The sequence below is a fragment of the Pleurodeles waltl genome, chromosome 10 (assembly GCF_031143425.1).
Source record: "Pleurodeles waltl isolate 20211129_DDA chromosome 10, aPleWal1.hap1.20221129, whole genome shotgun sequence".
NCBI classification, from domain to species: domain Eukaryota; kingdom Metazoa; phylum Chordata; class Amphibia; order Caudata; family Salamandridae; genus Pleurodeles; species Pleurodeles waltl.
The window spans coordinates 480,691,635-480,717,414 of NC_090449.1; the positions used below are offsets into that span (position 1 = coordinate 480,691,635).

At 45.6% G+C, this 25,780-nt stretch overlaps 1 protein-coding gene across 1 annotated transcript in view; it reads left to right on the top strand.

Moving 5' to 3' along the window:
- ABCF2 (ATP binding cassette subfamily F member 2) overlaps positions 1-25,780 on the top strand; it is a 293,880-nt gene that overhangs the window by 23,246 nt on the left and 244,854 nt on the right. Inside the window, exons 5-7 of the mRNA XM_069212334.1 lie at positions 8,297-8,496; positions 8,766-8,868; positions 20,186-20,281. Coding sequence (XP_069068435.1) covers positions 8,297-8,496; positions 8,766-8,868; positions 20,186-20,281 — 399 coding nt within the window. The remainder of the gene's footprint in view (positions 1-8,296; positions 8,497-8,765; positions 8,869-20,185; positions 20,282-25,780) is intronic.

The following is a 25,780-nucleotide window of genomic DNA, read 5'->3' on the forward strand; positions in this document are numbered from 1 at the left end:
GACTCGGTTTTTGCAGATATCTCACACTCTTCTCTGATAAGCCTAGGGCTGCTCGACCACACTACCCCCTAAAGAGCACCTCTTGATTGCTAGAGCAAGACCCTGTCCACTGATGATGGAACCCCTGGACTCTTTGCACAATATATTTCATTTTGATATATCATATAAAAGCCAGCTTCCTACATCTTGGCTTATATTTTAACATCAGTTTATTAAAGAGTAGTTGAAAGGACTCAAACTTAATGGCAGACTTGTTGGGTTTAAGTAATGTGATTATTAGTTTCTCGCATGCAGTCTGGGTGCCTACCCCTCTATAACATTCACGTGTAGACCTCCTGCAGTTATGGCGTGTAGTTTTTTTTAAACCTAGGCAGGGATGCCGTAGGTTCCCAGTGTGTAGCTATCAGGGAGAACTTTGCTGGTCTCAGTGATTTCAGCTAGTGTAATAGGATACACCAGAAAATGCTTCTGGGCATTGCTCAACCATGCCATTGTCACCTCATCAAAGCATGCAGACGTCCTTTCATAGTTATGTGTTTTTTGGGATTGCTAGATGCAGGAAAGTGCCCATTTTTTACATGTCATCCCCACTTTCTGTCTGGTATCCGGTTTTTACTGAAAGTGCACTGGGTTCCTGGTACCCAGGTTCCCAGTGCCATGTCTCTCTACCAAAAATTTCTCAAGTGTCCCAAATTGGCAATACCTTTGGCCCCCTCTAAGTCCCTAGTAAATGGTACACCTGGTACCTAGAGCATGGATATGAAATGAGGGTCCCCATGGGCTACAACATGTATTGTATCACCTTCCAGCCCTATGGCAGGGTGAATTCTATTACATGTGAGGACACATCTGCAAGAACAGATATGCCCTGTAGGAAGTTGGCTCTGTATGCACTATTTCAAAGTAAGGAATAGTATGCACAGAGTCCAAGGGTTCCCCTTAGAGGTAAGATAGTGGCAAAAAGAGATAATACTAATGCTCTATTTTGTGGTAGTGTGGTCGAGCAGTAGGCTTATCAAAGGAGTAGTGTTAAGCATTTGTTGTATATACACACAGGCAATAAATGAGGAACACACACTCAGAGACAATTCCAAGCCAATAGGTTTTGTTATAGAAAAATATATTTTCTTAGTTTATTTTAATATCTCATTTGAAAGGTATTGCAGGTAAGTACTTTAGGAACTTTGAATAATTACAGTAGCATATATACTTTTCACATAAAACACAAATAGCTGTTTTAAAAGTGGACACAGTGCAATTTTCACAGTTCCTGGGGGAGGTAAAGTATTGTTAGGTTTTGCAGGTAAGTAAACCACCTACGGGGTTAAGATTGGGGTCCCAGGTAGCCCACCGTTGGGGGTTCAGAGCAACCCCAAAGTCACCACACCAGCAGCTCAGGGCCGGTCAGGTGCAGAGTTCAAAGTGGTGCCCAAAACGCATAGGCTTCAATGGAGAGAAGGGGGTGCTCCGGTTCCAGTCTGCCAGCAGGTAAGTACCCGTGTCTTCGGAGGGCAGATGTAAAGAAATGGCTCCCTGTTGCATTTACTCCCCACTTTTTGCCTGATACTGATGCTGACTTGACTGAGAAGTGTGCTGGGACCCTGCTAACCAGGCCCCAGCACCAGTGTTCTTCACCTAAAATGTACCATTGTTTCCACTGATGCCAGGGAAGGTCTCTAAGGGCTGCAGCATGTCTTATGCCACCCTAGGGACCCCTCACTCAGCACAGACACACTGCTTGCCAGCTTGTGTGTGCTGATGGGAGAAAATGACTAAGTCGACATGGCACTCCCCTCAGGGTGCCATGCCAACCTCCCTCTGCCTGTGGCATAGGTAAGTCACCCCTCTAGTAGGCCTTACAGCCCTAAGGCAGGGTGCCCTATACCACAGGTGAGGGCATATGTGCATGAGCACTATGCCCCTACAGTGTCTAAGCAAAACCTTAGACATTGTAAGTGCAGGGTAGCCATAAGAGTATATGGGCTGGGAGTCTGTCAAAAACGAACTCCACAGCTCCATAATGGCTACACTGAATACTGGGAAGTTTAGTATCAAACTTCTCAGAATAATAAACCCACACTGATGCCAGTGTTGGATTTATAAAAAAATGCACACAGAGGGCATCTTGGAGATACCCCCTGTATTTTACCCAATTGTTCAGTGCCGGACTGACTGGTCTGTGCCAGCCTGCTGCTGAGAGACGAGTGTCTGACCTCATGCGGTGAGAGCCTTTGTGCTCTCTGAGGACAGAAACAAAGCCTGCTCTGGGTGGAGGTGCTTCACACCTCCCCCTGCAGGAACTGTAACACCTAGCAGTGAGCTTCAAAGGCTCAAGCTTCGTGTTACAATGCCCCAGGGCACTCCAGCTAGTGGAGATGCCCGCCCCCTGGACACAGCCCCCACTTTTGGCGGCAAGTCCAGGAGAGATAATGAGAAAAACAAGGAGGAGTCACTGGCCAGTCAGGACAGCCCCTAAGGTGTCCTGAGCTGAGGTGACTCTGACTTTTAGAAATCCTCCATCTTGCAGATGGAGGATTCCCTCAATAGGATTAGGGATGTGCCCCCCTCCCCTCAGGGAGGAGGCACAAAGAGGGTGTAGCCACCCTCAGGGCTAGTAGCCATTGGCTACTAACCCCCCAGACCTAAACACGCCCTTAAATTTAGTATTTAAGGGCTACCCTGAACCCTAGAAAATTAGATTCCTGCAACAAGAAGAAGGACTGCCCAGCTGAAAACCCCTGCAGAGGAAGACCAGAAGACAACAACTGCCTTGGCTCCAGAAACTCACCGGCCTGTCTCCTGCCTTCCAAAGAACTCTGCTCCAGCGACGCCTTCCAAAGGGACCAGCGACCTCTGAATCCTCTGAGGACTGCCCTGCTTCGACAACGACAAGAAACTCCCGAGGACAGCGGACCTGCTCCAAAAAGACTGCAACTTTGTTTCAAGAAGCAGCTTTAAAGAACCCTGCAACTCCCCGCAAGAAGCGTGAGACTTGCAACACTGCACCCGGCGACCCCGACTCAGCTGGTGGAGAACCAACACCTCAGGGAGGACCCCCGGACTACTCTACGACTGTGAGTACCAAAACCTGTCCCCCCTGAGCCCCCACAGCGCCGCCTGCAGAGGGAATCCCGAGGCTTCCCCTGACCGCGACTCTCTGAAACCTAAGTCCCGACGCCTGGAAAAGACCCTGCACCCGCAGCCCCCAGGACCTGAAGGACCGGACTTTCACTGCAGAAGTGACCCCCAGGAGTCCCTCTCCCTTGCCCAAGTGGAGGTTTCCCTGAGGAAGCCCCCCCTTGCCTGCCTGCAGCGCTGAAGAGATCCCTTGATCTCCCATTGACTAACATTGCGAACCCGACGCTTGTTCTAACACTGCACCCGGCCGCCCCCGCGCCGCTGAGGGTGAAATTTCTGTGTGGGCTTGTGTCCCCCCCGGTGCCCTACAAAACCCCCCTGGTCTGCCCTCCGAAGACGCGGGTACTTACCTGCAAGCAGACCGGAACCGGGGCACCCCCTTCTCTCCATTATAGCCTATGCGTTTTGGGCACCACTTTGACCTCTGCACCTGACCGGCCCTGAGCTGCTGGTGTGGTAACTTTGGGGTTGCTCTGAACCCCCAACGGTGGGCTACCTTGGACCAAGAACTGAACCCTGTAAGTGTCTTACTTACCTGGTAAAACTAACAAAAACTTACCTCCCCCAGGAACTGTGAAAATTGCACTAAGTGTCCACTTTTAAAGTAGCTATTTGTCAATAACTTGAAAAGTATACATGCAATTGAAATGATTGAAAGTTCCTAATGTACTTACCTGCAATACCTTTCAAACAAGATATTACATGTTAAATGTGAACCTGTGGTTCTTAAAATAAACTAAGAAAAGATATTTTTCTATAACAAAACCTATTGGCTGGATTTGTCTCTGAGTGTGTGTACCTCATTTATTGTCTATGTGTATGTACAACAAATGCTTAACACTACTCCTTGGATAAGCCTACTGCTCGACCACACTACCACAAAATAGAGCATTAGTATTATCTATTTTTACCACTATTTTACCTCTAAGGGGAACCCTTGGACTCTGTGCATGCTATTCCTTACTTTGAAATAGCACATACAGAGCCAACTTCCTACAGCTACCCTGCACTTACAATGTCTAAGGTTTTGCTTAGACACTGTAGGGGCATAGTGCTCATGCACATATGCCCTCACCTGTGGTATAGTGCACCCTGCCTTAGGGCTGTAAGGCCTGCTAGAGGGGTGACTGACCTATGCCACAGGCAGTGTGAGGTTGGCATGGCACCCTGAGGGGAGTGCCATGTCGACTTAGTCATTTTCTCCCCACCAACACACACAAGCTGGCAAGCAGTGTGTCTGTGCTGAGTGAGGGGTCCCTAGGGTGGCATAAGTCATGCTGCAGCCCTTAGAGACCTTCCCTGGCATCAGGGCCCTTGGTACCAGGGGTACCAGTTACAAGGGACTTACCTGGGTGCCAGGGTTGTGCCAATTGTGGAGACAAGGGTACGTATTAGGTGAAAGAACACTGGTGCCGGGGCCTGGTTAGCAGGGTCCCAGCACACTTCTCAGTCAAGTCAGTATCAGGCAGAAAGTGGGGGGTAACTGCAACAGGGAGCCATTTCTTTACATGCCCCTACTATGTCATTGTCAATTCTTAGACCTAGTGAGTGACCTCTGAAGCCATTTTTACGCACATGCTGGACACCAGTCAATACGAGTTCCCCAGTTACATGGCTACTTCACTGAAGAGAGGGATGTTTGGTATCAAACACCTCTGATTGATAAACCCTCACTGATGCCAGTTATGGATTTATCAATACCCGCACCGAGAGAGCACCTTAGAGGTGCCCCTTCAAAAACCTGTTTGCCGTATTTGTTTTTCCTCCATAGAATAACATTGCAGCCTCAGAAAATTGTCGACTTTTCAAAACTGATTGCGTCTAATGCAAAATGTAGTTACCTGATCATATTACTTCTGGTGCCTAAGCATATAAAAAAGATACTTGTTATATTTGTAAATTGGTGGGATCTCCTTATTGAGTTGCCCTTTTATTGACTGTGCCTATGGTAAATATCTAACTCCTTTCTGATAAGCCTAAGGGTGCTCAACCACACTGTCATCTAAAGGAGCACATTGGAATTGCTAGAGCAAGGCCCTGTCCACTGGTAAGGGAAACCCTGGACTCTCTGCACGGTATACCTTGTTTTTGTATACAATGTAAAGACCCAGCTTTCTACCCCCACATCCATCTCATTAGAAAGAAGCCAAACTTCAGCCTGGGAGGTGGAAGCTTAAGCTCTCCTACCCCCTCCCCCCCCCCCCCCCCGAGAAGGGACGGTCGCATGCGAATATATAAAAAATACAAATGTTGGAGAACTGGACTTACAAGTATCTCATTTCTTATCCAACTTTGAATATTTTATATACTCACATGCTTGAATCCGAATAGTGACAGTACACCTTAAAATGCATTTCCGAAAGTGGGCAGTAGCCTTGCCTTTACCAAACCTGGTTTCTCAGGACTGCCGGACCCACTGCTGCATTAGCTTCTTCACCCACTCTAGGCGTAGTGGTTTGTGAACGTGCGCAGACTCTTCTAGGTGGCTGCATGAAAGATCTGTTAAGCACATCCCAGCATATTGATGCCATGCTCCTGGTGGAATGCGCCCTCACTTTTTCTTGTGATGGGCGCTTGGCTTTGGCATGACAGAAGGAAATAAAAGCTGAGAGCCAACGAGCTTTCCCCTGTTTAGGTAATGGATGACCTGGTCTGTGCTGTCCAAAAGAGACAAACAGCTGGTGTCAAGTAAGTATGCCCTTTGTTTTCTCTACTGGACTTGTGTATATGCCTCAGGATCTACATAAAGGTAGTAAATCTTTCTGCTGACTCAGATGTATTTGGAAAGAAAGATCGAAGAATGACTGGTTCATTTAAATGACTATCAGAAGGAACTTTGGGTATAAACTTGGGATTAGTTCTCAATATTACTTCTAAGGAAAGGTTCATTGCTGTTTAATATTTGAAGTTCTACTCTTCTTGCACATTCCAAAGCCAGAAGATCTGTTTTCCATGACACATATTTTAAATCTGCCACATGTATAGGTTCGAAAGGAGGCAACATTAATTGACTCGGTACAGCATTAAGCTCCCCTGGAACTTGCGGTGGGTGTTGAAGCACTGGAAAATGCGCTAAAGACCCCTTTTGTCAACTGTTTAATAATTCTGTAGGAGAGCAGAGTTTGTGTTTGGTTGCCCTAAATCTCAAGGTTGCAGCCATATGAACGATGTTTGAAGAGTATTTCAGCATATTTATACCCACTGTTCACCAGACTAAATACTGAAGAATTTGATAAGCTTTTATTCTTGATGGTGATGGCCATTATTCCTGCACCATACATAGAAAGACTTCCACTTGTTGTAGGCCTTCATGGTTGATGGAGCTTGAGCTTGTGCCAAAATATTTCTACATCCCTGTAGAAGTTCCAAATGGCCAAAGTTTAGGTGATCGAGTACCATGCTGTCAAGTTCAGTGACGTTGGATCATGGTAATCTCTCCATGATGGCTGGCCAGTGTTCTGGGGTGCCCTTTCAGAGGAATGGCTGAACGTGTTGACAACTTCAGAAGTTCTGTGCACTATCGGTGATGTGGTCACCATGGAGCAATGAGGCAAATAAATTGAACCAGCTGATCGAAAAAGCATTGCCCATCGTCCCTGGATGGCAAAAGCTGCTTGCAAAGCACCAGTATTTCCTGTTGCTGGGAGTAGAAAACAGGTTTATTCTGAGGTAGCCCCTTTCCTCGAAAATGTAATCTTACTGCTTCTGTTGTAGTTGCCACTTGTGACAATCTGACATTTGTTTTCTGAGTGCATGCTCCTGATTGTTCTGGTAAGTGTTCCACAGTGATGTCGATGCCTTGAGAAATGGCACAGTTCAACAGTATTGGAGACTCTTCTGAGAAGGATTGAGACTATGTTCTGCCTTGCTTAGCTATATAGAACATGGACTTTGTATTGTCCGTTCATACCAGGACTGGTTGACCTATTACCCTGGGAAGGAATACTTGCAGACCTAGATGTATGGCACTGAGTTCTAACATTGATGTGAAGCGTCTTCTTCCGTATCCAGTCATAAACCTCTGGTTGAGAGTTCCTGCAGGTAGACTGCCCGTCCATCCATGGATGCATCTATTGTAAGTATCCTCCGTTTTGACTCGGAAAAGATAGCCTGCATTCATATTTTTGGGGAGGATCCACCACAGCAGTGTTCTGCCTTGCTTAGCTATATAGAACATGGACATTGTGTTGTCCGTTCTTACCAGGACTTGTACGGCGCCTTCCCAAGATCCTCCAACTTTCTTCCATTGTACATCAAGCTCCTGTTGAACAGATCTCATGTAGAGTCTGCTAAAGGGAACATGATGACATATAACCTAAGAAGGATTTGTACTACCTCACTGTATCGACTATTTTGTAGAATATTTCCTTGCTACACTTTGCAGCTTCTTTACCCTGTCTACATATTAACTATTTAATGCCTGCCTGACACATTCTTAAATGGATTTACACCAAATCAAAAAGCACATTTTTGAGGGAAATGTTATTTTCACTATGCATTTGCTGTAAATGCATTGGACAGTCTGCTTAGCAGATAGCAAAATGAGAAATACATCCCCCTCCCCTTTCAATTTTGTTTTGCATGTCGATCCTTTCCACTTTTGGTAGGGATGAGTAAACGTTTGTGCTGAAAAGACACTGAAAAATGCATTTTCAGTTCAAAACTGACCTAAACTTAATTACTGTATTATATTTTCTGTACAGAGGTTTTTATTAACCAGCAGATAAAATCACCTCAATGCCCCCATTATCTGCACCTCACCTGCCCATCACTTGGGGATATCATTATCAGTGCAAACAGCTGTTAGGTTTAGTGCTTAGTTAAAACAATCAGAGCTGTTGTGCCTTTTGTAACTTGTTTTGTGGCACTTGAATTTGAAATCCTATAAGTTATGCAGAAGATGGTTTTATTTCGTCGCAGCTGCACCACATCAGTCATGTGAAAAGCCAGAAAACTTGGCTGCTACAAATCATGCAATTCTAGAGTCATTTTATTGGGTTGAGGCCGCTATGCAGCAAACTAGACTTCATCTGACTGCATTATTGCACATTCTCCAGTGGGTAAAAGTCACATTTTCTTTGAGCAATGTGTCATAAAAGAAAACTTGCAAGGAGACCACATGGTCCAATATTGGATAACCAGTGTTTATTTGTGAAACTGGTTCTACCCATTAGATGAGGTAGTCGCGCGTCTTAGATTAAAAAGCTTAATTACTCAAACCTCTCGCTACAGTCATATTTACAATGCCAATGTCTCCTGCAGGGCCCTTTTCATCCGTCCGTTCATGTTGCTGTTGGATGAACCAACAAACCACCTAGATCTGGATGCATGTGTGTGGCTTGAAGAGGAACTTCGCTCGTAAGTATAATTCTCTAGTGTTTTAGAAACTTTGGAGGCTGTTAAATCGTGGTGATCATTAGTGCCAGAAGTAGAGCAATGAGGTGATGTGATGAAACGCATTGGTAGGGTTAGCTGAGCAAAGAAGATTTTTCTGCTGCTTGTTGTAGGCACAATTTTGGAGTAAGCCTCCTAAGAATTGTTCTTGAAGTTGGAATTTACTCTTGCACACTTTTTCTTTATTTAGGCTGTTGTTATTCTTTGCATAATGTACTTTGTTCCTCTCTCAGGTTCAAGCGTATCCTGGTCCTCATCTCCCACTCTCAGGACTTCTTGAATGGAGTTTGCACAAACATCATTCACATGCACAACCGCAAGCTGAAATACTACACTGTGAGTGCGAAAGGCATGCGTGGGGAACCTGTTAGATGCCAAAGTATGAGTGGGTTACTGGCGGAGGAGTTATGTTTTGGGATAGGGAATGGTAATAGCCGATGGAGGGTTGCAGGGTTAGAACGGCCCACTGAAAATTATCGATGTGAGAAAATTAGTGGTGGTAGCATGGAAAAGGACATTTAGTTTTGGGTCATAAAACACAGTATGAATTCAGTTTTCAGATCATGATAACCTTAGTAAATTACAAACTGGTAATATCCGCTGCACAAAGCGAATCATTGGAATATGGTAAAATAACACTACAGCTAATTAATTTGATCTGTGCATGTTTGCTTTTGAAATCACGAGGCACGCATTTTTGCCCCTTCTGGTAGTTTAGAACTTTAAATGCGTATCGGTGCTGTACTGAGTCTTATTGCAGACATGTTCTGGCCTCCATCAAACTGGAGTGTTTTCTGACAGCACAAAAATAGTCTCCCTTTCTCTGGTATGTTTGACCCACCTTGTAGGCTTGTAAGCTTTTGCTATAAACTAGGTCCAGAGGAAGGCATAGAGGGGGCTCCTTGTTGGCGAAGGATTAGTGTAAAAATGAGTTCCCTGAAACTGTTTTGTGATTTATAAAACCTCCCGTTACTAGTTTTCTGCTTCAGTTCTGCAGCGTAGGATCTTCAGTGATAATCCTGAACAGAGAATATTCCTGCCTGCTTGTGGGCACTTAAGAGAAATTCTCAAATGAAACCTGATACATGGAGATAATTCATTCATAGTAATCCAATTGGAGAGTAATACCTACCATTTTCCAAAATATTTGTCAAGGACTAGTGGGCCAAACTTACCTTTAAAGCAATGTGAAGACCAGACGAAAAGCTTAGCAAACAAACTGCAATGCAAAGCCTGACCCACCACTGTGTATGCTCTGCAGTTCAAACAAGATTTATGAACAGTATGACCAAATCTCAATGTGGCAGGATTACAAACTGGACTGGAGACATGGCTCATCGCAGCAGCTTTGGTTGCTTTACCCCTTGTAGAGAGGATCCTCCTTTACCTAGTTTGAGGTCTTTTGGCCTTTTTGCAGTAAGTGAAACTACAACAGCCTATCCATATTAACTACTGTTTGGAAGGAAGTAGGGTACATGCTGCACAGAGGGTGACCTCAAATGTTTGCAGTGTCTAAGAGGAATACAAAAGCGGAGTATGCCCCTGTACCATATGTAGGAAATCCTGCTTCAACCTTTTGTAAATACCTAGTTGACTAACACACTGTTGCTGACTACAAATCCTGTTAGTCATCAGCAGAGTAGTCTTCACCAAGACACCATTGATGATGCGCATACTACTGGCATCCCTTTGACAAAGCTGGCTCTGTTTAGGAAGACCTTGTCTGTAAAGGATCGGATGATAAAGGACACGTTGTCAACTAATCATGCTGCCAACCAAGATTGCACAGATGACAGCAAGCTGCCCAAGAAAATACCTTGTCAGTAAAGAACGCACTTACCTTAGCATGCCTAAAACCTCAACGTCCTCAAGGCTACCACTTGTGCCCCAATTAGAATTGCACCACAGTAGTTTCCATAACTCTTTGGTGGTGAGACTTATTCGAGAGACCACAGTATCATGTCACTGATGAATGGACATTTAAGTGCTGGTGATATTTTTGTGCTAGAACATTCAGTCTTAAGGCTTTACAGGTAAAAGGTCCTCACAATCGGGATATTCATTATGACTTCTGGTGTTTAAGATGATAGTTATGGCTTAGAATAACAAATTAATTATGGCAGATGTCATCAGACGCAACAGTGCATCCATGTCAATCAAGCAGTTGATGAAGGATTTGTACAAAATGACCCCATCACATCCGAACTTTATTCCCCATCAGACGCTCCTCAGCAGGCATGACCACTCCTGACCAGTACATCCAGTGGTGGTGCTGGCATTAATCCTTCCACATTAGCACTTCAGATATATTGTTGAGATGGGGTTAGGAACGATCCTTAAGATGATTGTAGACTGAGCCATAAGGTAAGATAATAGTTCCTGCTGACGATTCTAGTCGAGAACCAGCACTCAGACTCTCGACCCAGTGATGGTGAAAGAGCACACTATTACCCATTAAGGACATTTTTGTGGTAGCTGGTAACAGAGGACTGATAAAAGGTTACAGAGAAGTGGAAAAATTGAGGCTTGGTTTTAGAGGCTTGTGAAAGGCAAAATGATTATACAATAAACAAGACGGAAACACCTTCAAGGCTTTAGTGGTCATGAAAGAAAAAGATGCCTCCAGGAAATATGAGCCAGGCTAAAGGATCAGCGAGCAATCTGAGCAGTGGAGGACACAAGCATAATTTTAGTGCACGAGTTGAGATTGAAGACCCAAACCATGAAAGGAACATAAGTTCACACAATGGAGGAGTTGGAAAATGGCCAGGACACCTGCATTCAGAATCCTGAATAACCTACTGAGAGCAGAAACTGAAAGACCAGTATAAAGAGAATTGTTGTGAGAAAGAAGATATACTTGAACCACAATTTGCTGGACAGATAACCGAAGAAAGTATAACATTTTGCAGAGCAGCTAGAGGTAGTGAAAGCATGGAAGAGACTTAATCTATCTGGGGAGATGGCATCAGTGACTGATCAAATGGAAACCAAGAGTTCGATGGCATCTGTCGCTGTAGATACGCATGTTCTGCAATAGCTCGCCATCTGGTGTTGGGCCGGAGTGTTACAAGTTGTTTTTCTTCGAAGAAGTCTTTCGAGTCACGGGACCGAGTGACTCCTCCTTTTGTCTCCATTGCGCATGGGCGTCGACTCCATCCTCGATTGTTTTTTTTCCGCCATCGGGTTCGGACGTGTTCCTGTCGCTCCGAGTTTCGGAACGGAAAAAATAGTTAATTTCGGAAGATTTTCGTCGGTATTGTTGCGTTCGGGATCGGCGTACTTAGATTCAACACCGCATCGAAGATCGAAGAGCTCCGGTGCCCTTCGGGGTAGTTTTTCGATCCTCCGTCGGGGCCTGGTCGGCCCGACCGCGTGCTGAGGAACGCCGATGGAACGGACCCCGTTCCGTTTCTGCCCCAAATGCCACAATAAATACCCCTACACAGACCAACACTTGGTCTGCAACCTGTGCCTGTCACCTGAGCACAGCGAAGACACCTGCGAGGCCTGTCGTGCGTTCCGGTCCCGAAAAACACTCCGAGACCGTCGAGCCAGAAGACTTCAAATGGCGTCCGCACCGACAGCCCAACGGGAGTTCGAGGAACAGGAAGAGGAAGGTACCTTCTCGATCCAAGACTCAGACTCCGAAGGATTCGACGATACACAAACCGTGAGTAAGACGTCGAAAACCACACAAAGAAACATTTACAAGGCCCAGGGGACGCCACTGCCACCAGGCCATGGCTCAACCCATAAAATCGGTGACCGACCGTCGGCACCGAAAAAGGCCCAAACAGTGCCGAGATCGTCCGACTCCGGTCGAGACACCGGCACGCAGCCTTCTCGGGACCGAGAAAGTGCTGGAGACAAGCCTCGACACCGAGATGCCGGTGTGGACACGGCTCGACGCCGAGACAGCGGCACCGAAACAGATCGACGCCGAGAGGTTTCGGCACCGAAAAGGAAAAAAGTCACCTCGGAGCCGAAAAAACACGCAGACACAGTTTCGACGCCGAAACAAACTGCAAGCGACCCAGCTTCAGGCTCTTATACAGAAGAGCACTCGCTAACCTCCCAAATGCAGAAGCATAGGTTTGAGGAAGAGCTACAAGCAACTGATGCGGACCATACGCAAAAGCGTATCTTCATTCAGCAGGGGACAGGAAAAATAAGCACCCTTCCCCCCATTAGGAGAAAGAGAAGGTTGGAGTTCCAGGCGGAACAAGTACCACAACCAAAAGTGGTGAAAAGAGTTACACCACCACCCTCTCCTCCGCCCGTGATTAACGTTTCACCAGCACAAACGCCATCACACTCCCCAGCTCACACCACCATGAGCCAGGGTGACCAAGACCAGGACGCATGGGACCTATACGACGCCCCAGTGTCAGATAACAGCCCAGAGGCATACCCTACAAAACCATCTCCACCAGAAGACAGCACCGCGTACTCTCAGGTGGTGGCTAGAGCAGCACAATTTCACAACGTAAGCCTCCACTCAGAACAGGTCGAGGATGATTTCCTGTTCAACACACTCTCCTCCACCCACAGCTCCTACCAAAGCCTGCCTATGCTCCCTGGTATGCTCCGGCACGCAAAAGACATATTTAAGGACCCGGTCAAAAGTAGGGCAATCACACCAAGGGTGGAAAAAAAGTATAAGCCGCCTCCTACAGACCCGGCTTTCATCACAACACAGCTGCCACCAGACTCTGTTGTTGTAGGAGCAGCTAGGAAAAGGGCCAACTCTCACACATCTGGAGATGCACCACCCCCAGATAAAGAAAGCCGCAAGTTTGATGCAGCTGGTAAAAGAGTCGCAGCACAAGCTGCAAACCAGTGGCGCATCGCGAACTCCCAGGCACTACTTGCGCGCTATGACAGAGCCCACTGGGACGAGATGCAACATCTCATTGAACATCTGCCCAAAGACTTCCAAAATAGGGCAAAACAAGTGGTTGAGGAGGGACAGGCCATCTCCAACAACCAGATCCGCTCCTCCATGGACGCTGCAGATACAGCTGCACGGACAATTAATACATCTGTAACTATCAGAAGGCATGCATGGCTCCGAACGTCTGGATTTAAACCAGAGATTCAACAAGCAGTTCTCAATATGCCTTTTAATGAAAAAGAACTGTTCGGTCCAGAAGTGGACACAGCGATTGAGAAACTCAAAAAAGATACGGACACTGCCAAAGCCATGGGCGCACTCTACTCCCCGCAGAGCAGAGGGAATTACAGCTCATTCCGTAAAACGCCCTTTCGAGGGGGGTTTCGGGGTCAAAGCACACAAGCCAGCACCTCACAAGCCACACCGTCCAGTTACCAAGGACAGTATAGAGGAGGTTTTCGGGGACAATATAGAGGAGGGCAATTCCCTAGAAATAGAGGAAGATTCCAAAGCCCCAAAACCCCTACTACTAAACAGTGACTCACATGTCACTCACCCCCTCCACACAACACCAGTGGGGGGACGAATAGGTCATTATTACAGAGCATGGGAGAAAATCACTACAGACACTTGGGTTCTAGCAATTATCCAACATGGTTACTGCATAGAATTTCTACAGTTCCCTCCAAACATACCACCAAAAGCACAAAATTTAACAACACACCATTCCAATCTCCTAGAGATAGAAGTGCAGGCACTATTGCAAAAGAATGCAATCGAATTGGTGCCAAACACACAAATAAACACAGGAGTTTACTCACTGTACTTTCTGATACCAAAGAAGGACAAAACACTGAGACCAATCCTAGACCTCAGAGTAGTGAACACTTTCATCAAATCAGACCACTTCCACATGGTCACACTACAAGAAGTATTGCCATTGCTAAAGCTGCACGACTACATGGCAACTTTAGACCTCAAGGATGCTTATTTCCATATACCAATTCACCCATCGCACAGGAAATACCTAAGGTTTGTATTCAAAGGAATACATTACCAATTCAAGGTACTGCCTTTCGGATTAACAACCGCACCAAGAGTCTTTACCAAATGTCTAGCGGTAGTCGCTGCACACATCAGAAGGCAGCAAATACATGTGTTCCCATATCTAGACGACTGGCTAATCAAGGCCCATTCGTTAATAGAGTGCTCAAATCACACAAATCATATCATACAAACCCTCTTCAAACTAGGGTTCACCGTCAATTTCACAAAATCCAAGATTCGGCCACGCAAGGTACAACAATACCTGGGAGCCATAATAGACACATCAAAAGGAGTAGCCACTCCAAGTCCACAAAGAATTCAAAATTTCAACACCATCATACAACGCATGTATCCAACACAAAAGATACAAGCAAAGATGGTATTACAACTCCTAGGCATGATGTCATCATGCATAGCCATTGTCCCAAACGCAAGACTGCACATGAGGCCCTTACAACAATGCCTAGCATCACAGTGGTCTCAAGCACAGGGTCACCTTCTAGATCTGGTGTTAATAGACCGCCAAACTTACCTCTCGCTTCTGTGGTGGAACAACATAAATTTAAACAAGGGGCGGCCTTTCCAAGACCCAGTGCCACAATACGTAATAACAACAGATGCTTCCATGACAGGGTGGGGAGCACACCTCGATCAACACAGCATACAAGGACAATGGAACGTACATCAAACAAAACTGCATATCAATCACCTAGAACTTCTTGCAGTTTTTCAAGCACTAAAAGCTTTCCAACCAATAATAGTTCACAAATACATTCTCGTCAAAACAGACAACATGACAACAATGTATTATCTAAACAAGCAGGGAGGGACGCACTCCACGCAGTTAAGCATGTTAGCACAAAAAATTTGGCATTGGGCAATTCACAACCAAATTCGCCTAATTGCACAGTTTATACCAGGGATACAAAATCAACTCGCAGACAATCTCTCTCGAGATCACCAACAGGTCCACGAATGGGAAATTCACCCCCAAATACTGAACACTTATTTCAAACTCTGGGGAACACCTCAGATAGACTTGTTTGCGACAAGGGAGAACGCAAAATGCCAAAACTTCGCATCCAGATACCCACACAAACAATCCCAAGGCAATGCCCTATGGATGAACTGGTCAGGGATATTTGCTTACGCTTTTCCTCCTCTCCCTCTCCTTCCTTACCTGGTAAACAAACTCAGTCAAAGCAAACTCAAACTCATATTGATAGCACCAACTTGGGCAAGGCAACCCTGGTACACAACGCTGCTAGACCTATCAGTGGTACCCTGCATCAAATTGCCCAACAGGCCAGATCTGTTGACACAGCACAACCAAAAGATCAGACACCCAGATCCAGCATCGCTGAATCTAGCAATCTGGCTCCTGAAATCCTAGAATTCGGGCACTTACAACTTACCCAAGAATGTATGGAAGTCATAAAACAAGCAAGAAGGCCATCCACCAGGCACTGCTATGCAAGTAAATGGAAGAGGTTTGTTTGCTACTGCCATATTAATCAAATACAACCATTACACACAACTCCAGAACATGTAGTGGGTTACTTGCTTCACTTACAAAAATCTAACCTAGCTTTCTCTTCCATTAAGATTCACCTTGCAGCAATATCTGCATACCTGCAGACTACCTATTCAACTTCCCTATATAAAATACCAGTCATTAAAGCATTCATGGAGGGCCTTAGGAGAATTATACCACCAAGAACACTACCTGTTCCTTCATGGAACCTAAATGTTGTCCTAACTAGACTTATGGGTCCACCTTTTGAACCCATGCACTCCTGCGACATACAGTTCCTAACCTGGAAGGTGGCATTTCTCATCGCCATTACTTCCCTGAGAAGAGTAAGCGAGATTCAGGCGTTTACTATACAGGAACCTTTTATACAACTACACAAAAATAAAGTCGTCCTAAGGACCAATCCTAAATTTTTGCCAAAGGTTATTTCACCGTTCCATCTAAATCAAACAGTGGAACTTCCGGTGTTCTTTCCACAGCCAGATACCGTAGCTGAAAGGGCACTACATACATTAGATGTCAAAAGAGCATTAATGTATTACATTGACAGAACAAAGAACATCAGAAAGACTAAACAACTCTTTATTGCATTTCAAAAACCTCATGCAGGAAACCCAATTTCAAAACAAGGTATAGCCAGATGGATAGTTAAATGCATCCAAATCTGCTACCTTAAAGCTAAACAACAGCTGCCCATTACACCAAGGGCACACTCAACCAGAAAGAAAGGTGCTACCATGGCCTTTCTAGGAAACATCCCAATGCAAGAAATATGTAAGGCAGCCACATGGTCTACGCCTCACACATTCACCAAGCACTACTGTGTAGACGTGTTATCCGCACAACAAGCCACAGTAGGTCAAGCTGTATTAAGGACATTATTTCAGACTACTTCCACTCCTACAGGCTGATCCACCGCTTTTGGGGAAATAACTGCTTACTAGTCTATTGCAGAACATGCGTATCTACAGCGACAGATGCCATCGAACTGAAAATGTCACTTACCCAGTGTACATCTGTTCGTGGCATCAGTCGCAGTAGATTCGCATGTGCCCACCCGCCTCCCCGGGAGCCTGTAGCAGTTTGGAAGTTACCTTCAATTATTTATATATGTATCATCTCAACCTTAAATAAGTGCATACTTAGTCACTCCATTGCATGGGCACTATTACTACAATTCAACTCCTACCTCACCCTCTGCGGGGAAAAACAATCGAGGATGGAGTCGACGCCCATGCGCAATGGAGACAAAAGGAGGAGTCACTCGGTCCCGTGACTCGAAAGACTTCTTCGAAGAAAAACAACTTGTAACACTCCGGCCCAACACCAGATGGCGAGCTATTGCAGAACATGCGAATCTACTGCGACTGATGCCACGAACAGATGTACACTGGGTAAGTGACATTTTCATTCCTGACCAAGTGTGCTGGCAAGGGAGAGTTCTGTCAATCATCTGATACAGACTACCTGTAGCTTCTGTTTCCTAGGTGTTAATTTTCAAAATGTTTTTGCTCATCCAGTCCATCCACAATCTCCAAGCAGCACCAAGTCTATTTTCAATAGGGTTGTGGCAGTCCCCAAAGTAGTTGAGTATTGTCTGCCTGTGTCATGAAGGGAAGCCCATAGGACCGAATGAGTGGGACCAGAGGAGTTACATAGATGTGACTGTCCTACTAAGAGGAGCTTTGAATGCATGAGCAAAAGGTAGAGCAAACCTAGTAGAGGACTAGTGACCAATTTCTATCAAGATATAAGGAAATCGAGATACAGGATGTCCCCTTTCTGAGGGAATTGAGACCGAAGAATTGGAAACAAAACCATGTTGAACATGGCAGATGTGTCTAAAAGGATCAGTGTGGCTGAGCAGACTTGGTCCACAATGGGCCGGAATTTTTCAAGAATGAATACCAATGCAAATTAAGTAGATTGAAAGGGGCAAAGATCAGATTGGTTACAAGAGTAAACCATTGTCTTCTAAAAACAGAGCTAAGTAATGAATGATTTATTTGCGTGAGAGTGGGCCACGTTACTTAAGATGTTGGGGTCAGGTGAAGGTTTTTTCAATAATGGTACCATAAGATCATTTTTCCAAGCAAGTGGGACAGTTGTGCTAGAGAGTGACAGGTTGCCAATGTCCATTAGAATGAAAGATGCGTGCCTAGCTTAGATCAGGTGAAAAAAAGTAATGCCAAAAAGTAGTTGAGATTTAGACTTCAGAAAAAGTGGTGAGAACAGAGCGTTGGGCTGTCCAGTCAATGCAAACGAAGCACAGTGGCAAACTTGATTTAGGTGGGACTGTCGGATATTCGATATGTGATAACAAAATTAAGACAAATCATGCAGAGGTCAACTGAGGGTCAACAAGTGCATTCATAATTTGTAAGTTGTTAGGGGTGCAAGTGATTGAACTCCCATAGAAAATAAAGCAAGTAGGTTAATTTAACTAACTTAAGGAATGCTTTTAGAATAGCTCGATTGGCGTAGCGATTGGAAGAGGAATTGTCTATAATGAATGATCTTTGAACCCTTTTTTAATTGAAATGTAAGATATGAGTCCCTGAGTTAACCAGGGAGCAGATGGCAATTGTCTGTGGTAATTAAGTTTTGATGGATGGAGGAATCCAGAGTTTGTGACCCAAGAGTTCCATTGAGACTTTTACCTCTGTGGGTGTATCAAGGAACAGGGACAGTAATTCATTAGGGTAGAGGAGAAATCTGAGTGATCAAACCAAATTAAAGGCCTGAAATACAGGAAAGAAGCAAGAGTAGGAGATGCCAGGATTTAATTTGACATGTAATCGGCAACATGAGTGGGACCTAATTGAACACGCCCAGCAACTGGGTAAGAGTCAGTAAACCTGTCTAAACTATAGAAAGAGTCTGACTAACCACAAATTTGTCACCAGTAAGGAGAGGCAGACAGTGCAGAAGAAGTAAACAAGTTCAGGGATAAAGCATGGCACAGTGAAGGTGAACAAAACCCTACTAGAGAGAAGTGAAGATCAATAATAGTGCCACATTAACTCCAGAATTTAGCATGTGCAAAGGGTTTCAGGTCATCAAATAGAGTATTTTTTAAAAATGACCGCTACTGTACCATCCAATACAATATAAGTGGATGTGACTAAGTGAAAGGTACATGGTGGGGAACCTCTAAGGCAAAATCGGGGGCAAATAACGTATCGTTCTAAGAATCTGATTAAGGTCTATGTATTGGTTGACGATGAAATTGTATATCCGTTGCCTATCTTTTTAGGAACTACATTATTAATTGAACATTTTAAATGATGGATGGACGATGTAGATTATTTGCCTTAATAACTAGAGTAAAATCTGAGAGGAAATTAATGAGGAGTTCTGAACAGTCTGGCATTTTGGGCAAAACACTAATTTGGGACAGCTAAAATGGTATCTAAAGAGTAGATTTCAGCAATAGAGCATGGCGTAGATTAATTGCTACGAAGTAAAGGGTAGGACTGAGGGGAGGGTGATTTATGTGGGTAATTAAGGCAATGGCTGGTGGAGTATAGTGTGGGCACTTGCTGCTACGAGAGTGTAAACTAACTTGCCTTTGGTGCCCCTTATGTACTTGCACGAAAGTGGTTCCATTAAATATTGTTGTGGGGGTGGCACATGAACTCGCACATTGACACTAGGCCGGTTTAAAAAGATCCTTACAAGATCGTGACAATGGAAAGAAAATATGGATTAATATAGATGTCACTTGCTCTGTGACACGGTGTCACAAAGGTTTAATTTATCAGTTCCTTCTGCAGGGGAAGAAATTGCTTGTTTTTTCTTTGATATTAGGACCGGGGTAGGCACTCCTTAAGAACATTCCCATCTTGGGCCATCTTTTGGAAGATGGACTGTCAGGCATGCGAAACCCAGCTACAGCCTTGCTTCTCAATTCCAGATTGGAGAAAAGAGATATAAAGCGCCAGAGTCTGCAGCACCGTGCTTTTTTATAACCTTCCCTTAACCCAACATCTGCATCTCTGAGGGCCTTTTTTTCTCTCTAGTAACTTTCTTTTTTTTAATCCTTGGATCAATGATGACCCAGGGGTCCTAACTGAGATTAAAGTTGTCTCTCACATTTATGTAGATGAAATTAACGTTTGTATTGAGTGTTAATTTACAGTTGAGCTCATGGTCTTTTGTTATCTGCCACGCAGGGAAATTACGATCAGTATATAAAGACTCGGATGGAGTTGGAGGAGAATCAAATGAAACGTTTCAATTGGGAACAGGACCAAATCTCACATATGAAGGTAAGTGGAGGCAGAGAGGGAGGTAGTGTATTGACAGACGTGTGTGATGGAAGGACTTCAGATGCAATTAGTGTTGTCTAGAGTAAAGCTGGTTAAGGTATAAACCTTTTGGTAAATAGTATCTGCTTGTATTCCTTTCCATTACACATTTTGCCTCTGCATGTCAGTTGACTACCCCTTTCCTCAAATGCAAACTGCTCAAACAATCCTGTGGCTGACTAGTGCCTTACCTTTAGAGAGTGTGAGCTGTGAACTTGGCAGTAGTACTTTAGTGTTTTGCTCAAGGTCTAGGCTGTTGCATGGTGGTACTTTGTGCTGGTTAGAAGCAATTTTTAACCAGTCTGTCTGCTATTGGTCAGTTAAATGTTCCTTACTGACAGGTATTGAAGTGTGGACAACTTGAGTGGTGGTCCCCTTACAAAAAAAAAAAAAATCTTCTAAACAATATTTATAAACGTTGAATATTTGCATTTATGCATGATTGCAAAACAAACCTGATCTTATGAATATAATAAGGGATATTTATTTCTTTGAGGGTTAACAAAGGATTGGGTCTTTTCAATGTAAATTAGCTGTTATGGAAAGTAATGCATTATCAGTCAATCTGTTTTTCCTTCTGCCTTTCCTGAAGATCTGAGTTTGATTTAAAAGTTTTTTTTTTGGGTGGGGGGGGGGGGGGGGGGGTTGGGGGTTGGGGATTGGGGTAACTGGTCTATAACCACAAACACTTTGGAAATAACAAAGTACCACAGGTACAGTTTAAAAGATGTTCTCCAGTATTGGCTGTTTCATAGATTCACAAGCTTTAATCATTCCCTGTCGTCCAAGTGGGAGTCCCACGATACCATAGGTGGCAGTAGGTAAAGAACTTATCTCGAGGTTAACGTTGAACCCCTTCACTTTATAACCACTTATTGACATCATTTAAAAAGAACCAAAGTCCAGCCTTTCAGGCGACAACACCCATCAGAACCACCACTACAGAGCTCCAGTCCCTCAAATTTTCTACCGCACGTTGTGTGATGGGAGTCCCTCTGAGCTCTGCTCAGATTTTTTTCCAGTTTATTCATTTGTTTCTCTACAGGTCCACATTTATTTTTTTTTATGTTCCAGACTGTCTGCTCTCTAATGTCAGAAGTAATCAAAAAAGGACTCTTGAGGTCATGTGGCACAGGTGGCAAAAAGGGGATACACTCTTATGACCCTCACAAAGAGTGTATTTGTTTTCACCCGGAGCATAAACCTAAGGATTACAAGGTATGTCACACCTTTTCTCAAAAGACTCTTAAGGATAGAGAAGGGAGGTTATTCATTTGGCTTCAGAAACTTAAAGCTAAGGAGAACCCTCTTTCTGATATGCAAAAATCCAGCAAAAGGGATAGATCGCCTCAGTGTGCGGTTACAATCACAAAAGAAGGCAGCAAAAAAGTCCCATTGTGGGCCTACTGGACATGCTAAAAAAAAAAACATCTGAGGTATGTCTGCTTACTTGAAAAAAGGAGAATTTTGTGCTCGAAAGGTGCATTCAGAGCCTCCAACTCCTTCAAAGGTGCACAGTCAAAAGGTCGTCAAAATCTCTACCGCCCATGACCAAAGACTCAAAGCGTACATATGAGGCACTTATGCATCTCGTCAATTACACTTTCAACTGCCTTTTTGTCAATGACTGCATGTATGGTCACTGCCACCACTGTCGTATCCACTCTCGCTCTCCTCTGCGTTGTCTCCCATGCTGATTTTGTTCTCACCTCTGGCTTCCACAACCATCATGATCTCTAGAATCCTCTCCGACTGCACCAGAGACAAGGGAAATCTTCATAAATTACGACGACACTGCAGCCTCCGAGGACTACCTTGCATCTAAAGGACCAAGAAGCTCCCGAGGACAGCGGCCCTGTTCACCAAAACTGCAACTTTGCAACAAAGAAGCAACTTTTAAAGACCACAGGTTTCCCGCCGGAAGCGTGAGACTTTCCACTCTGCACCCGATGCCCCCGGCTCGACCTGCAGAAAACTAACTCTACATGTAGGACTCCCCGGCGACTGCGAGCCAGTGAGTAGCCAGAGTTGAACCCCCACAGCGACGCCTGCAGAGGGAATCCAGAGGCTCACCCTGACCGCGACTGCCTGCTTTAAGGAACCAGATGCCTGGAAAAGACACTGCACCCGCAGCCCCCAGGACCTGAAGGTACCGAACTCCAGTGCAAGAGCGACCCCCAGGCGACCCTCTTCCTAGCCCAGGTGGTGGCTACCCCGAGGAGCCCCCGTGCCTGCCTGCATCACTGAAGAGACCCCCGGGTCTCCCCATTGAATCCTATTGAAAACCAGACGCCTGTTTGCACTCTGCACCCGGCCGCCCCTGTGCCGCTGAGGGTGAACTTTTTGTGCCTGCTTGTGTGTCCCCCCCCCCCCCCAGTCTGCCCTCCGAAGTCGATGGTACTTAACTGCTGGCAGACTGGAACCGGGGCACCCCTATTTCCATTGAAGCCTATGTGTTTTGGGCACCACTTTGACCTCTGCACCTGACTGGCCCTGAGCTGCTGGTGTGATAACTTTGCGGTTGCCTTGAACCCCCAACGGTGGGCTACCTTGGACCCAACTTTGAACCCTGTAAGTGTTTTACTTACCTGTGAGCTTAACAATTACTTACTTCCCCCAGGAACTGTTGATTTTTGCACTGTCCACTTCTAAAATAGCTTATTGCCATTTTTGCCAAAACTGTACATGCTATTGTGATGATTCAAAGTTCCTAAGATACCTAGTGAAATACCTTTCATTTAAAGTATTGTTTGTAAATCTTGATCCTGTGGTTCCTAAAATAAAATAAGAAATGTTTCTATATTGTAGGAAGTTGGCTCTGTATGCACTATTTCAAAGTAAGGAATAGTATGCACAGAGTCCAAGGGTTCCTGTAAGGAAATGCCTCCTTGGCATGGTTACCCCCTGACTTTTTGCCTTTGCTGATGCTATGTTTTGAATTGAAAGTGTGCTGAGGCCTGCTAACCAGGCCCCAGCACCAGTGTTCTTTCCCTAACCTGTACTTTTGATTCCACAATTGGCACACCCTGGCATCCAGATAAGTCCCTTGTAACTGGTACCTCTGGTACCAAGGGCCCTGATGCCAGGGAAGGTCTCTAAGGGCTGCAGCATGTATTATGCCACCCTAAGAGACCCCTCACTCAGCACAGACACACTGCTTACCAGCTTGTGTGTACTAGTGAGAACAAAATGAGTAAGTCGACATGGCACTCCCCTCAGGGTGCCATGCCAGCCTCTCACTGCCTATGCAGTATAGGTAAGACACCCCTCTAGCAGGCCTTACAGCCCTAAGGCAGGGTGCACTATACCATAGGTGAGGGTACCAGTGCATGAGCACTGTGCCCCTACAGTGTCTAAGCAAAACCTTAGACATTGTAAGTGCAGGGTAGCCATAAGAGTATATGGTCTGGGAGTCTGTTTTACACGAACTCCACAGCACCATAATGGCTACACTGAAAACTGGGAAGTTTGGTATCAAACTTCTCAGCACAATAAATGCACACTGATGCCAGTGTACATTTTATTGTAAAATACACCACAGAGGGCACCTTCGAGGTGCCCCCTGAAACTTAACCGACTATCTGTGTAGGCTGACTGGTTCCAGCAGCCTGCCACACTAGAGACATGTTGCTGGCCCCATGGGGAGAGTGCCTTTGTCACTCTAAGGCCAGTAACAAAGCCTGCACTGGGTGGAGATGCTAACACCTCCCCCAGGCAGGAGCTGTAACACCTGGCGGTGAGCCTCAAAGGCTCACCCCTTTGTCACAGCACCGCAGGACACTCCAGCTAGTGGAGTTGCCCGCCCCCCTCCGGCCCCGGCCCCCACTTTTGGCGGCAAGGCCGGAGAAAATAATGAGAATAACAAGGAGTCGTCACTGGCCAGTCAGGACAGCCCCTAAGGTGTCCTGAGCTGAGGTGACTCTAACTTTTAGAAATCCTCCATCTTGCAGATGGAGGATTCCCCCAATAGGATTAGGGATGTGACCCCCTCCCCTTGGGAGGGGGCACAAAGAGGGTGTACTCACCCTCAGGGCTAGTAGCCATTGGCTACTAACCCCCCAGACCTAAACACGCCCTTAAATTTAGTATTTAAGGGCTCTCCCTGAACCTAGAAACGAGATTCCTGCAACAACAACAAGGACTGCCTAGCTGAAAACCCCTGCAGAGGAAGACCAGAAGACAACAACTGCCTTGGCTCCAGAAACTCACCGGCCTGTCTCCTGCCTTCCAAAGAACTCTGCTCCAGCGACGCCTTCCAAAGGGACCAGCGACCTCTGCATCCTCTGAGGACTGCCCTGCTTCGACGACGACAAGAAACTCCAGAGGACAGCGGACCTGCTCCAAAAAGACTGCAACTTTATCCAAAGGAGCAGCTTTAAAGAACCCTGCAATCTCCCCGCAAGAAGCGTGAGACTTGCAACACTGCACCCGGCGACCCCGACTCGGCTGGTGGAGAACCAACACCTCAGGGAGGATCCCCGGACTACTCTACGACTGTGAGTACCAAAACCTGTCCCCCCTGAGCCCCCACAGCGCCGCCTGCAGAGGGAATCCCGAGGCTTCCCCTGACCGCGACTCTCTGAAACCTAAGTCCCGACGCCTGGAAAAGACCCTGCACCCGCAGCCCCCAGGACCTGAAGGACCGGACTTTCACTGCAGAAGTGACCCCCAGGAGTCCCTCTCCCTTGCCCAAGTGGAGGTTTCCCCGAGGAAGCCCCCCCCCTTGCCTGCCTGCAGCGCTGAAGAGATCCCTTGATCTCTCATTGACTTCCATTGCGAACCAGACGCTTGTTCTAACACTGCACCCGGCCGCCCCCGCGCCGCTGAGGGTGAAATTTCTCTGTGGGCTTGTGTCCCCCCCGGTGCCCTACAAAACCCCCCTGGTCTGCCCCCCGAGGACGCGGGTACTTACCTGCTGGCAGACTGGAACCGGGGCACCCCCTTCTCTCCATTGGAGCCTATGCGTTTTGGGCACCACTTTGAACTCTGCACCTGACCGGCCCTGAGCTGCTGGTGTGGTAACTTTGGGGTTGCTCTGAACCCCCAACGGTGGGCTACCTTGGACCAAGAACTGAACCCTGTAAGTGTCTTACTTACCTGGTAAAACTAACAAAAACTTACCTCCCCCAGGAACTGTGAAAATTGCACTGTGTCCACTTTTAAAATAGCTATTTGTGAATAACTTGAAAAGTATACATGCAATTGAAATGATTCAAAGTTCCTAATGTACTTACCTGCAATACCTTTCAAACAAGATATTACATGTTAAATTTGAACCTGTGGTTCTTAAAATAAACTAAGAAAAGATATTTTTCTATACAAAACCTATTGGCTGGATTTGTCTCCGAGTGTGTGTACCTCATTTATTGTTTGTGTATGTACAACAAATGCTTAACACTACTCCTTGGATAAGCCTACTGCTCGACCACACTACCACAAAATAGAGCATTAGTATTATCT